The sequence below is a fragment of the Tinamus guttatus genome, unplaced genomic scaffold (genome assembly GCF_059628265.1).
Source record: "Tinamus guttatus ecotype Peru unplaced genomic scaffold, ASM5962826v1 Tinamus_guttatus_pri_ptg000423l, whole genome shotgun sequence".
NCBI classification, from domain to species: Eukaryota; Metazoa; Chordata; class Aves; order Tinamiformes; family Tinamidae; genus Tinamus; species Tinamus guttatus.
Genome location: NW_028288957.1, coordinates 3,869,798 through 3,884,460, shown reverse-complemented (window position 1 = coordinate 3,884,460; position 14,663 = coordinate 3,869,798). Strand labels below are relative to the sequence as shown.

At 50.6% G+C, this 14,663-nt stretch overlaps 1 protein-coding gene across 1 annotated transcript in view; it reads left to right on the top strand.

Moving 5' to 3' along the window:
- Nucleotides 1-14,326, top strand: part of LOC104571280 (extracellular matrix organizing protein FRAS1-like) — a 138,016-nt gene extending 123,690 nt beyond the window's left edge. Inside the window, exons 56-73 of the mRNA XM_088531641.1 lie at nt 248-408; nt 1,054-1,201; nt 2,114-2,319; nt 2,771-2,927; nt 3,402-3,602; nt 4,630-4,817; nt 5,004-5,279; nt 5,423-5,655; nt 6,618-6,778; nt 7,248-7,462; nt 8,641-8,791; nt 9,301-9,408; nt 10,073-10,232; nt 10,960-11,076; nt 11,449-11,615; nt 11,971-12,176; nt 13,028-13,174; nt 13,664-14,326. Of these exons, the coding sequence (XP_088387767.1) occupies nt 248-408; nt 1,054-1,201; nt 2,114-2,319; nt 2,771-2,927; nt 3,402-3,602; nt 4,630-4,817; nt 5,004-5,279; nt 5,423-5,655; nt 6,618-6,778; nt 7,248-7,462; nt 8,641-8,791; nt 9,301-9,408; nt 10,073-10,232; nt 10,960-11,076; nt 11,449-11,615; nt 11,971-12,176; nt 13,028-13,174; nt 13,664-14,245 (3,584 nt within the window). The 3' untranslated portion in view covers nt 14,246-14,326. The remainder of the gene's footprint in view (nt 1-247; nt 409-1,053; nt 1,202-2,113; nt 2,320-2,770; nt 2,928-3,401; nt 3,603-4,629; nt 4,818-5,003; nt 5,280-5,422; nt 5,656-6,617; nt 6,779-7,247; nt 7,463-8,640; nt 8,792-9,300; nt 9,409-10,072; nt 10,233-10,959; nt 11,077-11,448; nt 11,616-11,970; nt 12,177-13,027; nt 13,175-13,663) is intronic.
- Nucleotides 14,327-14,663: the final 337 nt, after the last annotated feature.

Here is a 14,663-nt window from a genome sequence, read left to right as displayed (position 1 = left end):
TGTGGGTTTTCAGCAGCACGAGACATCAGAGCAGTCTAGTGCACTGCAGCGGATCGTAAGATTCCTGGCAGGTTTATGCTCTTTCCTCTGCCCTGAGGGAGGGCTGGGGGTTGTTCTCTGCGGTGGTCCGTGCTCAGTGCAGGGGCGGTGACAAAGGGAGAGGAGCCCAGCAAAGGGAGAGAAGGTGCTTTTGTGGTGTCTGGCTGTCTTCTGATCTTGGTTCTTTTGTGTGTAATTGGTGATCCAGGAAACATTGAAATTCCAGTCCTCCGGCAGGGACCTGATCTGTCCCTCCCTGTCTCTGTGTGGTGTGCCACTCGGACGTCAGACCCTCCGTCTGCCAGCCCTGGAATCGACTATGTCCCCAGCTCCAGAAAAATCGAGTTCAGACCAGGCAGGACGCAGGAGGTGAGGAGTACCTTCAGTCGGTGATGGGTCTGCTCAGTTTGATGGCACAGACTGATGACACAACTCAGCACAGGTTAGATGGTTGACAGCAGATCTTGAAGGACATTCTTCTGGCATCAAGATGTTTGGACAGTGGATTTTTAAAGGATGGCATAGCAGTGAGTTCTTGACTTCTGCTCCGTGTTTAGCTATCTCACACCACCTGTGCATTTAATGGTCTTTTTGCATTCCTAAACATGAGAGATGAGCATGGGGAATGCTATCTGAGGAGAGGGTGCATAAAGTGACGCTGAGGGTTAAGGCATGGTTACTGTGTACCGGACACTGCTGCCTGTAACAGCCTTAGAGGAGGTAGAGGCACTAGGGTGTTACGTGAATAGTGTTAATGAATCTGTTGGGCAGAGATCCACATCAGCTCAGTGCTCCAGCCAGATCCACTGAGAACATCTCTCCCAGGGTAAAGGTGGCTGCCTGTTCTCTGAGTGATGTGCCTGATGATCTGGAACGCTGTTTCCAAAAGAGCAGTCATTGGTTAATGAACGCAGAAAAGGCCTGAATGGGATATCCGAATGTGAGTGAGTGCCAGGGATCGCGGAAGGATAAGTGATTGCATTTCTAAACATGGGATTTTTGCTTTCCTTTCAGTCCTGCACTCTGACAATCCTGGATGATGCTCAGGACCCGGTGATAGAAGGGCTGGAGACATTCGTTGTGTATCTCAGCTCACCCCATGGAGCTGAGCTGACAGAGCCTTTCCAAGCAATAGTGGCCATTAATGACATCTTCCAAGATGGTAAGCTATCTGTGGCACCTCTCTGTGCTCCACCCTAGCCTCACCTTCAACATTTCCACAGAAGACTTGTCCAAGTAAAGTTACTCCTAGGTTTGATTTGGCCTATGGTTTGGGGAATCCTCTTGTTCCATTTGGCTACCCTGATCTTTCCGTGCATCGCTGTCCGCAAGAGCATGGAGTCTTTGCACAATGAATTATCCAGCAGGATCCCCTTGCTTTTAGGCAAGCTGTGTCTCCTCTGCTTAGAGCTCAGTCCTCACTCATGCTGTCTGTGGGCTGGATTCTCCCCTACTGTGTGAGAATGTTTTGGAGTAGGTTTCCATTCCTTTGTGTTTTATCTTCTCTCATGCTCTCTCTTGAGGAGCAGGCCACCTGCATAATCTAACTCTGCAATAGGCTGTAATCACTTCTGCCTTTCCATCTGCTGTTGCAGTGTGCCTTCCTTGCTGCAAACCATTTATTTTATGTCTGTCCACAGACGGCAGCATAATGCTTTGGGACCAAGCACCTGTTTCAGTCCTGAGTCCTCATATAATCCCTTCCTGACACGCCTCACAAACTTGCCACCCCTATGCTTCTAGGCCTGGCTTATTTTCCAGCACACTGGAGCAGCGCTGAAATGTTAGGGAAGAAATGAGTTTCAGCAGCCTTGGAGTAGGTGATTGAGAGAAATACCATGTCTTTTCTGAGGGACAGCAGGATCTGAGAGTCCTGTCATCTCTGGAGGGCTAATGACAATAAAAGTCCCTGGTTTGTTTAAAACTAAGTCCTTTCCCAAGGCACAGCGAAGATGTCATTTCATTCTCCAGCTGTCAAACTCCATGCAACCATTCTCTAAGAGTTTACCTGCCTCCGTTAGCTTGTCTCTTTTGTGGGAGCTCATGGCTGCTTGACTCTTATTGCCTCCTGCAGTGCCCAGCATGCAGTTCAGCAAGGATGTGTACACAGTGAAGGAGAAGGAGGGTGCCCTGCACATCCCCATCTTCCGTATTGGGGACCTGAGCTACGAGTCTTCTGTCAGGTGCTACACCCAGAGCCAGACTGCAGAGGTCATGGAGGACTTTGCAGAGAGGAGAGATGCGGAGGAGTCCCGCATCACTTTTCTGAAGGGAGAGAAGGTGAGTCGAACCAATCTGATAGGGAGAACGAAGAGCTGTGGATGGGAGATCTCCTGCTTGCCTCTCTGGTGTCAGAGGCATTCTGCAGAGCTTGTTTCACACATGGTTTAAGTCGCAAATCCTCTGGCTCTGGATATATGGCGGGGCTCCAGAGGGAGTCTGTGTTTGTGATGAGACTGGTTAAAACACTAAAATAAAAAAAAAAAAAAACCTCTATGTGAGTAGGACTAAGGAGTGTTGTAGCAGGGAGCTGTTGATTTGTGGAGGTAGATGTCTTCGTTGCTGTGTCTCATCATGTAAGTGTGCTGTTTTTTCAGTCTGGAGAAACAGCTTTGAAAATAGAAGAGTGCATCTTCCAGGGTTGGCAGTACTCAGATGGTGAGGAAGCAGCCTGGTCTTTTAGTGGGTTCAGGGGACTTATGAACATTTCCTGCTTTCTCTTCCTTGTTAGGTGAAAAACTGCACGGTTTACATTAGCGATGACTCTGCCTTTGAACCAGAGGAGCAGTTCCAGGTCCATCTTGGTAGCCCACTTGGAAACCATTGGAGTGGAGCTAGAATTGGAAAGATGGATATGGCAACTGTAACTGTCACCAATGATGAAGATGGTAAGTGAGGAAGCGCAAAACAGGTGTAGGAGCTGTAGTGTGGGATGTAGTTCCAAATAGCAGCACAGTCCTATCAACAGTTTCATTCAGTACCAAAGAAATGCCTTCAGTTGCATGAAGAGATTGGATTCATTCTCACAGAAATACTTATCTGTGTGCTGGAGATCCCCTGGTTTATGAGCAGGACCATCATGTGGTCATCAGCAGGGGCACTTTGTGTACTGGTGTTGCAGAAGGCATTGAATAAACAGAGCTTGCACGCACCCGTTTGTCCTGTGTCCCTAGCAGTGCAGTCACACGGGGAGCTGCTCTGCTTCCTCTGGGAGCTGTTGTGTTCCCTATGCAGCGTCACAGCCTGGAGAGAGCTGTGGGGAGGAGAGGGAATGGTAGGTTCTGAAGGGCGATGTACTTCTATCTATAAGCAATCAGCTGTGGTGCCAACCTGGGGCTTTTTCTTCACTGCTGTTTCTTTAGCACCCACCATTGAGTTTGAAGAAACTTCATACCAAGTGCGGGAACCACCCGGCCCAGAGGGTGTTGCTGTTTTAAATATCAAGGTGGTCCGGAGAGGGGATCAGAACAGGACCTCCAAAGTCCGCTGCAGCACCCGTGATGGCTCAGCTCAGGCTGGAGTGGATTATTACCCCAGGAGTCAAGTGCTCAAGTTCAGCCCAGGTAAAGGGATCCCTAGAGGGGAAGTTCGAGGTGGTGATGTGACCAGTGATGTTCTTGCCTTGTGGGAAAGGAACAACGAAGAGAAATATGCAGGAGACTTAGACAAGGCCACCTTTTGTGTGAGGCTTACAGCATCAACATAGGTTTGACTGCTCCTTGCAGAGTGGCTGAGCAGGCTGTCATTGTCTAAGGAAAAAGAAAGATGATTGAGGCTGCTCGCAGAGGTTCATGTCCCTTGAAAAGGCCGGAAGGCCACCCCAAATCTTGCCGTGTTTTCTCTTATCACACTTCATCCCTTTACAACGCCTGTGCTGGATGAGAAGGGCCTTCTTTTTTTTTTCGTTCAGAGTATTTTGGCGGGGGGAATCTTGGTATTAAATATACTACATAAGGCTACCTACCATATGGTCACCTTTAAAGTAAGTGCAACTCCCCTGGGCTGCAGCCCTGCACTTTGCTGCAGCTATAGTTTTGTGATATGAAAGAGCTGAGCGATTACAAGAAGGATGATAAGAACAGGAGAAGAAGCACTAGTGTCTGCCAGGTGATGGTACAGCGGTCCGCAGGGAATGTAATGCTCATCAGAGGTTTTTTCAGGATCCTATAAGGCTGCTCAGACCAGGTTGCTGAGACTAAGAAGCCCTCACCAAGCAGCTCTGCATACTGGCATGAGAGTCAGAGCAGAGATTCTTATGGCAGGATATACTTTGGACTGTAGATTTTTATTACAGACAGCTAATATAAGTCAGGTGTTGTTAATCCTGTGATGGCACCTGCTAGTAAATCTATTACCTGATCAATGGAATTAATTGTCATAGCTGGAGTTTTAGGTATAGAGTAGATTCCTGTGAGAAAGTGGGGGTGAGTTATTAGTGGAAGTAAAAAGTGTAGTGCATACTTTATCATAATTTTTCTGTGGTCACGACCTAGCCAAGCTGCTCAGTATTCGGTGGGAGCTTTAGCGCAGTGTCTGGTTCATCACTGTGATGAATTGGCTTCTTTCTGTTTCTCTTACGTACACTCACAGGTATGAACCACATCATCTTTAAGGTGGAGATCATGTCCAATGATGACCGGGAATGGCATGAGTCTTTCTCGCTGGTGCTGGGCCCAGATGACCCAGTGGATGCTGTTCTTGGAGATATCAGCACCGCAATAGTGACTATTTTGGATCAGGAAGCAACGGGGAGCCTGATTCTTCCGGCACCTCCTGTGGTAAGTTGCCTGTTGCCCGTGAGTGCGATTTTGTCCTTTGAGTACAGACTGAAAACCCCAATGGGGTTTCTGAAGTAGGATTAAGAGGTGCAGTATTGTGGCAGGCTGGAGTGTGTGGGAGGAAACGTTGCCTTTGCAGCTCTTTCCCTGACCCCCAGTGAATGCTGTTGTCCCACATCCTTGCAGGTCGTCACCCTGGCTGACTATGACAATGTGGAAGGAGCGACCAAAGAAGGTGCTAAGAAATCACCTTCCCCAGGCTATCCGCTCATCTGCGTCACTCCTTGCGACCCTCACTTCCCCAAGTACGAGGTCACGAAGGAACGCTGCACTGAGGCTGGGATCAATCAGTCATCAGTACAGTTCAGCTGGGAAGTAGCAACCCCTACGGATAGCAACGGGGCCAGGTCACCCTTTGAAACCATCACCGACAACACACCGTTCACTAGTGTCAACCATATGGTAAGTGATTACAGACTTGCATGCCGAGGCTACAAGAGCACGAGGGCTTGTGGTAACTCAGGCAGCTGTGTGGGAGATGGCTGGCTGTCGCTGAGAAGGTGCTGGTGACCCCATCCGTGTTCGTCTCTCCTCATTGCCTGCAGGTGCTGGACAGCATTTATTTCAGCCGGCGGTTCCATGTGCGCTGTGTGGCCAAGGCTGTGGACAAGGCTGGCCACGTGGGGACCCCCCTTAGAAGCAACATAGTTACCATAGGGACAGACAGTGCCATCTGTCACACTCCGGTGGTAGCGGGCACGGCCCGAGGTTTCCAGGCACAGTCATTCATTGCCACGCTGAAGTACCTGGACGTCAAACACAAGGAACATCCCAACAGGTGTGAGCTGGGAGCAGGGCGCATGCGCGATCCTCCTTGGAGCCGCTTGGGGTTGCCGAGCTGGCCCAGGTCGCGAGGAGAGTGCGTGTCCGAAACCACATGCCTCCGCACAGCGAGCCCTCGGGAGCAGCGCGGGGTATTCAGGGCAGCACTCGCTTCCTCTCGCCCCGTTCCACGCCAGGGTTGCTCATCCCTGCAGGAAACAACCAGGCAGTTGGAGAAATGGCTTGAGGAGCAGATGCATAGGCAAGGAAATCCAGCTGTGACTCAATACCAGACTGCCACTACCCTCGTTCCCCTGCCCCTGCCCTGCTTACCTGTGGCATGTGGTAGGGTATGAAGGTCTTGTGCTGGCCAGGGCTGCTTTTTCTGCCCTCTTATCATAGAATCATAGAATGCTTAAGATTGGAAGGGACCTCCAGAGGTCATCTAATCCAACCCCCCTGCACACGCAGGGTCACCTAGAGCACGTGGCACAGTACTGAGTCCAAGCGGGTTTGGAAGATCTCCAGAGAAGGAGACTCCACAACCTCTCTGGGCAGCCTGTTCCAGTGCTCTGTCACCCTCACTGTTAACAATTTTTTCCTTAAGTTCCTGTGGAACTTTTGGTGCTTCAGTTTGTGGCCATTACCTCTAGTTCTGTCGGTGGCCACCACTGAAAAGAGACCAGCACCATCCTCCTCACTGCCTCCCTTGAGGTACTTCTAGACACTGCTCAGGTCCCCTCTCAGCCTTCTCTTCTCCAGGCTGAACAGGCCCAGCTCCCTCAGCCTCTCCTCACAGGGCAGATGTTCCAGGCCCCTGATCATCCTTGTGGCCCTGCACTGGACTCTCTCCAGCAGCTCCACATCCCTCTTGTACTGTGGAGCCCAGAACTGGACACAATACTCCAGATGCGGCCTCACCAGGGCTGAGTAGAGGGGCAGGACCACCTCAAATGTTGAAAACACACTTTGTTCCAGGATCCACATCTCAGTGCAGATTCCTCATCAGGATGGGATGCTGCCCCTCATCTCCACCCTACCGCTGCACAATCTGCATTTCCTGCTCTCCGAGTCTATCTACAGGCACCAGCATGTCTGCTCGAACCTGGTCACCATCAGGGACCTTAAAGGCATCTCAGGTGATCTTTAAAGTCAGCTATTGCTTTCTGAATCTAGGGGCTGAGAGAAGCCAGTGAAGAAATGACAAGGGTTCCGTCTTCCTCTGGGCACTTTTGATATTACGTAAAAAAAAAAAAAAAAAAAAAAAAAAACCAACAACAAAAAAACTCATCCCCTTCTACTAACTAAGCAGTAAGCAGAATTTCCTCACAGTAGGCAGGGACTGTTGTACCTCACACTGTTCATTTTAGACCCAAGTTGTTCTGTGTTTTTTTTTTTAAGTTTAACCTTTAATGAATAGGCTGCCCCATTCCTGTACCATTTTACTCATACAGTCTGGTACTTGCTCATTCTGACCTCTGGGATAATGAGGAGGAGCCGTTAAGCCCTAGTTCAATAAAAGGCACTGATGTGATTTGAGAGTGAAAACAGCTTCAGGCTGTTTAAAAATCTGGACTAATTAAATTCCCTGATATCTCTTCATCCCAGAGGCAGGGTTCTTGGATGAAGTTACTCAGGATAGTATCATTCTTGGTCCTGGATATGACCGGCCTTACCAGTTTGACCCCACGGTGAGAGAGCCAAAGACAATCCAGCTCTACAAACACCTCAACCTCAAGAGCTGCATTTGGACTTTTGACGCTTACTATGACATGACCGAGTTAATTGATATCTGCGGAGGCTCTGTCACTGCTGACTTCCAGGTGAGATAATGTGTCCAAAGCTCTTCCACCTAATCCAGGTCTTTGTCCATTCTCGGGCAAAGCTGCTCTGTGTGGTTCCCTGTTTTGGGATGTCCCACTGCCCTCTTATGGACAGATTATACATGTGCATCTCACTCAAGGAGTGTCTCCCCTATATTAGACACGTACAGTGAATTCCCAGGCACAATGCTACGCACAGCGTGTCCTCTTTTAATCTGTGCCGGTATGGAACAATATTTTACCTTTCTTTTTATAGCTCCAGTTGTTTGCACAGATGCAAAGTAGTTACTTGAACCGAATGTCTGCGTAATTCGGCTTGTGGAGGCTGGAACCAGCCAGTTTGGAGTGCATCTCTCCGGGCTCTGCGAAGGGCTGGCAGAGCACAGCTGCCTTCTGCAGGCTAGAAATGGTGCATATTCAAGCATGAGAGTCTGCCGTTGCAGATGCTGTTAGAGGCAGTTCTGAGAAAGCCAGATTCTTGGTTGGTTGGTTGTGTGTTTGTCTGGTTGGTATAGTTTTAATTAGAATCAGAAGGGTTTTCTTGTTTGTTTCAGAGGTAAAACTGTGACCACATCTCCATTTGTACTGGATTTTAATGACAACAACATACTTTAACATTAGGAGAGAGATACACTCGTACTTATTTAAACCGTATGAGTGTCCAAAGTGCCTGCATAAAAAGGTCAAGAAAGTTCACACAGGCATCTCTGACTTCTGTAGGAATTTTGTAGCCTGTGAGGGGCACTCTGTATTTGCAAACCCATTTTTTCCCAACAGTTTTTCATGATTGTTTTTCAAATAGCAGTCCAGGGATAGCTTTTTTTTTTTTTTTTTTTTTTTAATGAGCCACAGAGAGACTGTCTTCATTGATGCCCATTGCATGTATTCACACCCATGCATTCGTGGGCCTAGAATGATGTGGGCGCTTTCTAGCTGATCCTGAGGTGCAGCTCTAGATTTCTTTCCTCTTTGGGAAGGTTTGCACCTTAACCAGGAGGGCTGATTTAACTGTGTGCCCACCCTGGGCGGCCCCCTGGACCCAACCAGTGTGGAGTGCAGGCAGGTGAGGAGCAAGGAGACTTCACGGAGCAGAAGCGGCGCTCGGTGGGCGCTGTGTGTGCGAGCCAGTGCCTGCCCGCTAGCCAGTGCATAACCACCCTCTGGGGCTGTGCCCGCAGGTCCGGGACTCTGCTCAGTCCTTCCTAACAGTGCACGTCCCGCTCTACGTATCCTACATTTATGTGACGGCGCCGCGAGGCTGGGCGTCTCTGGAGCATCACACCGAGATGGAGTTCTCCTTCTTCTATGATACTGTTCTCTGGAGAACAGGTAGGTGTGAGGCATTTGAGGGGGGCTGAGGAAGTCGTTTTATTCTTATTTTTTCTTAGTTCTTTGAGCACGACCCATGCTCAGGACTGCAGCTAAGTTTGTAGCCTGCAGGCTGAGTTCAGACAAGGCAGCAATTGCGAATGCTTAGCAAGGGAGCTGTCACAGGCTCTCCCTGTTAATCCAAGTGGTCACTAAGTGCTAGAAAGTGCTGCAGGAAAAGGCCTGTGGTGTCCCCTAATGTACCATGGCCAGGTGGAGGCTGCTCTACTCACTATGGCACGTTTGGAGTTTCATTTCCATCACTTCCCAGTGATTTCCTTGTGGGAGTTGCAGTCACATCCCTCGGCCTCCCGACCCTCATTGGGAGACCTCCTTCCTGTATTAACCTGTGTCTGTTAAAACTGTGGCACTCGCCGCAGGGAGCCCTGTGTGGCTCCTCTCCTCTGCTGGGACTGGCACACAGAGCTCATTTTAGGGCCCGCTCTCCCCTGTTCTTGCTGCACGTGCAGGCATCCAGACGGACAGCGTGCTCTCCGCCCGGCTGCAGATCATCAGGATCTATATCCGTGAGGACGGCCGCCTGGTGATCGAGTTCAAGACACAGGCCAAGTTTAGAGGTAAGAGCATTAGTCCTACTGGAGAGAAGGAGCACCTAGATTTATAGCTGGCAATGCTGGCTTTGTGCCTGGAATGCGTTTTGGTTCTTCTGGTCACATAATGTTAGTCTCCAATCAGTCCTCTTCTATAAAAGTATCAAACACGCAGTGTTGCCCACTGTGACCTTCCCAGGTATTTTGAAGATCAGAATGAGAGGTGAGTCTGATATGCCAGGATACCCAATGTTCAAATCTCTTTATCCCTTGGCTTGCTAGCACTGTAAACCCAATGCATAGGTTCGCTCCGTGGCTAATTGCTCTGGTTGTGCAATTAAGACGAATTTTCTTACATTCAGATAAGCGAGTATATGCAAATTTCATGTTAATACCAAGCCTCCTAATGTGCTTATGCCTAATCTAACAACTTGGCCAGATGCTTATCTTGGCCTCCCAGGAGCCCTGGCTGCTTTGGATTTAGTAATTCCCATTACCCACTAGATTCAAAGCCTTAGCCTAACAAGTCACTTGTCTATCAAGCGAATTCATCCTGGTCTCATAACCTGGCCAGGGGCAGGCCAGCTCCCCGCTCCCATGCGTGTGCCACAACTCCTGCTTTAAATAGGCGATTGGAGCAGCACAGAGGTGCCAGGGCAAATCCCTGAGGGATGCCCTGTCTTCCCCGCAGGGCTTTTTGTAATGGAGCACCACAGCCTGCCAGATGTGAAGTCTTTTCTAAAGCCACCAGAGCACCTGGGAGGCATCGAGTTTGACCTGCAGCTGCTGTGGAGCGCCCAGACGTTCGACTCGCCCTACCAGCTCTGGAGAGCCACCAGCTCCTATAACAGGTGAGCAGGGCGGGTTCAGGTGCCTGCAGGGGCTTCCTGCAGCCCCACATCTTGGGGAGCGGGGAACGCTTGGGGCAGCAGCACCACAGGACCCGTTCGTGCTGACAGCCCGTTCCTCTGCTCACCAGCGTAGCTGGGGCTGCTGGTGTAATTGCCATCACACTGTGCACACATGTGCATGCGGATCTGCTAAAATGCACCTGGTGGCATTCAGTCCTTGTTCCCCCTGCCCTTCAGCAGTTGAATTTAGCCTTTGCCTTAGTCCATTGCAGAAGTGGAAAAAAATCTGTCCGTCCTGTAAAATGCATTTTTATAGGTAGATTCCAGGGGTGACCCCATGTCCATGGTTGTTTTGCAGTCTGCAGGTTAAAGCAGGATTTCCTGTTTGCAACTTAATCTTTAGCGCTCTGCTCAATGAAGTTGATATGTTAAAAACTAAAGAGATTTGGTTCACCCTAAAGAAACACAAGCTTTTTGTTACTTCAGTTCTTTTTCCATGTATGCCCCTGCACCAGCAGAAGGCCAGGTTAATCCCTGTAGGCCAAATTGAACCCTCCTGCGCCTGCTAGGGCAAATGGAGGACTGTGGTGGGGGGTTAGGTCCTGCTCTGACCTTGGTCTCCCTTGCTCGCACTGCTCAGCACACGGCGGGGTTTGGGCGAGCGCTGGGGCTGGGCTAACAGCTCGGAGTGGGCTTGGTGAGCGCAGCGCCTCCCGCCTCTTTGCAGGAAGGACTACTCTGGAGAGTACACGATCTTCCTAATCCCCTGCACCGTCCAGCCCACGCAGCCGTGGACGGAGCGCGGGGACAAGCGCCCGGCCTGCACTGCTCACGCTCCTGAACGGTGAGGTTGCACGTGGCCCCGCGGCACGACGGTTTGCGCCGGCTTGGGCTGCCCTTTGGCCCAGGCCTCCCTGTGTGAGCGAGGCCGTCCCTCGTGAAGGCAGTAAAAGAGAGTCCGCAGCCACCAAGGCAAACAGACCCATCGTCACCCGCTCGCTTCGAGCAGCTGCGCAGGACCCTGTGCCCTGCCTGGGGAAGGGGGACAGGGTGAGGGCTTGGCTGCCCTGTAGCCCAGGGCTGTGGTGTGGGCTGCTGCTCTGCGGGAATAGAGCAGGAGGGAGGAAAGGGCAAGGGAGTGGATGGGACACCCGCGGGTGACTCTAGAGCAGCCCCGATGCAATCTCTCCTTTTTCTCCTCTTGTCCCCATTTTAGATTTTTGATCCCGATTGCCTTCCAGCAGACAAACCGCCCAGTCCCCGTTGTCTACTCCCTAAACACGGAGTTTCAGCTGTGTAACAATGAGAAGGTGTTTCTGATGGATCCCACCAAAGCCGAAATGTCCCTGGCAGAAATGGATTACAAGGGGGCTTTTTCCAAAGGTAGGATTTGTTTCTTTCCTGTGTTGGTTGTATCTAATGCTTCTGTCTTCATCACTTGGCTTCCGTGACAGACAGAGAATGGCAAAAGCCCTATTTGGTTTGGCCCCTTTCGCATCACCCTGTACCATTTTAAGGCTATTGTGGGTCTGTATTAGCATGAGCAGTGGACAAGACAGGAATGTGCTTTTGGCACAGTATTCTGTCATCTGTATGCACAAATAAAAACCCATCAAAAAACAGATACATTTCCCCTTGATGCGTTTGGCTCTGGGGATGGTTCTGCTGATTTATCTCGTCTCCTCCCTGATACCCTTCAGAGAATTTCAGCTGACCCTTCTTCTCTCAACCTCCTCAGGTCAAATCCTGTATGGCCGGGTGCTCTGGCACCCCGAACAAAACCTAAATGGTGCTTACAAGCTACGGCTGGAGAAAGTCTACCTGTGTACCGGCAAGGATGGCCATGTGCCTTTCTTTGACCCCACGGGAAGTGTCTATAACGAGGGCCCCCAGTATGGCTGTATTCAACCCAACAAGCACCTCAAGCACAGATTTCTCCTCTTGGTAAGATTTGTGCTGTCTTTACCTATGTGTATTTCTTAGTCTAAAGAATAAAGGGATGAGGAGGAAAAAAAGAGAAATGATGGAGCAGACTTCCCACTTTTTCTGGCGTGGGCATGAGTGGACTGGCAGCATAGAAAAGCAGATTCATTTATCACTTGCCCAGAAATTCCTCCTCTTTGTGTAAAGCTGTGCTTAGCTCCCAAGACGCATTAGCTCTAATTACCTGCTTTGAAATTAACACTTGCCAGTGTCCTCGTTGGCAGTCACATAACCGCCTCCAGGACAAGAGTGACATTAATGGGTTTGGTCCTGTGGGGCTGGCAGACATGAGCAGGCTGGTTAATCTCTACTGCTCACGCTTGGTCCAGCAAGCCTCCTACTGAAATGGTAAGTGCTAAACCAGTATGCAGGGATTACAGATCCCACAGGTGCTCTAGCCCATGAATGTTTATGTCCATATGGGGTATAGGAAAGAAGGTGCATACACATGTGACTGAGGCCCTTCTAGGGCACCTTACACAACCGTTTGTACTGGGGTTTTGCAGGAATGGGTAGTACTGGGAGAGCTGGCTCCTGGCTTCCTTTGGAAATGTGTGCCAGCCTTAGCCTATAGAAGGGTTAAAGTTTGTCTGGAAAATAGAGGAAGCAATTTTAAGACTAGGGAGGTTTTGTCCCCATCTGGATTAGCATCAGGGTGGGTTTGTGGGCTGGAAGGGACGTCTTTGAAGGGTGTCTTTGGCTCGAGGGGCCCTCTGCTTGGTCCTGGCGCTAGCGCCGCCCTTGAAGGGCTGCGTGCTGCGGTCGTGTTGCTGGTGGTGCCTTCCTGCCCTCGAAGCCTCTCTGCCTTCCAGGACCGAAACCAACCAGAAGTAACTGATAAGTACTTCCACGATGTCCCTTTTGATGCCCACTTTGCTTCGGAGTTATCGGCATTTCAGTCAGTGAGCAGCATGCCTGGAGTTGATGGATTCACCCTCAAGGTGGACGCTCTCTACAAGGTACATGGCAAGGGATGTGGGTAGCCCAAAATTAACCTCCCTGCCCAAGTTGCCCCAGATGTTCCATGAATTATATAGGGTCTGGGATCTGACATTGCCTAAAAAAAACATAAATGTTAATGTAATTGGAATAAGCAGCAAGCGCTGCAGTAGAGAACATGGGGGTGAAGAATTGCTCTGTTTTTTAAGCTCCTTTGAAAAAAGACCTTCTCAAAGCATGCAGACAAGCAGCTCTTTAAATACAACTCCTTCCTGTTTCTGAAGGATTTGCTACAGCTGCCAGAGTCAGGAATGGTGAGCAGCAGGCTGGGCGATAAACATTGCAGGTGATGTAGAAGCATTGGGAGTGTTGGTGTCGATAAGCACACAAGCCAAAAGGCTGCTCCAAAAAGTGCAACCAACTCTGTCTAACTTGACTTAAACCAAAAACAGCTTTATCTAAAATGTGTTGGTAAAGTTTCCCATGTCCATTTGTCCTCTTTCCTCAAGGTGGAAGCGGGGCATCAGTGGTACCTTCAAGTCATCTACGTAATTGGCCCCGAGAGCGCAGCGGGGCCTCGCGTCCAGCGATCTCTCACTCACGGCTGGAAACGCGGCCGCAGGGACTTGGTCGGCAGCGACGGGAGGCTGATGCTGGACGACTCCTTGGTCTATGACAACGAAGGCGACCAGCTCAAGAACGGCACCAACATGAAGTCGCTGCTCTTGCAGATGGAGGAAGCGGTTGTTGCCGCCTCCTTGTTGCAGTCCGGCGCTTCCCTCGGGAGCGCGTTTGCTGCCGTCCTGCTGCTGCTACTGCTGCTTTTGGGAGTTTGCTTCCTGGCCAGGAGGTGTGGGAGGCTGCGGAAGAGGAAGGAGGCTGCCAGCGGCATCGCGGAGGAGCAGCCCCTGAACACCAAGGTGGAGCTGCCCAAGGCAGCCAGGACTGGGGCCAGCCAGTACTGCACCGTGAGGAACATTAATATCCTGCGGGAGAGTGCGGGGGCCTCCCCGCTGAGAGGCGGGAAGGTGAAGCAGGTGAACTTAGAAGTCAAAGTGCACAGCAATGTGCCCGATGGAACAGAAGTTTAATGGGGTGCTAAAACAGGCTTTTGTTTTGTAAAAGCTTTTTATAAATTTCAAAAAATGAAAAATGAAGAAAAGATGAAGAAACCTTTGCTGGTATTTTTATACATCTCTGATAAAAATGGTTGTCTCCCGCTGTGAGTGAAGGTGCTGAGTGCAGGGCCTCAGCCCTCTGCTCACGCCTGAGCTCCCTCCTTGCCCCAGTCCCGCTGCTGGAGCCAGGCGGGGCAGGAGCTGGGGATCCCTGTCCTGCTCCTTCCCTCCTGGCTTTGTCGCTTCCCTGACGCTGTCCCGGGCAGGCAGACACCTCCCTGGGGAGCAGGGCAGCGGGGCAGAGCGCCCCTTGCCGCCCCCTGCACCAGCGCTGGGGCAGGGAGGCTGCAGCCTTGGCTCCGGCCAGGCACTGTCGCTCCATCTCCACACA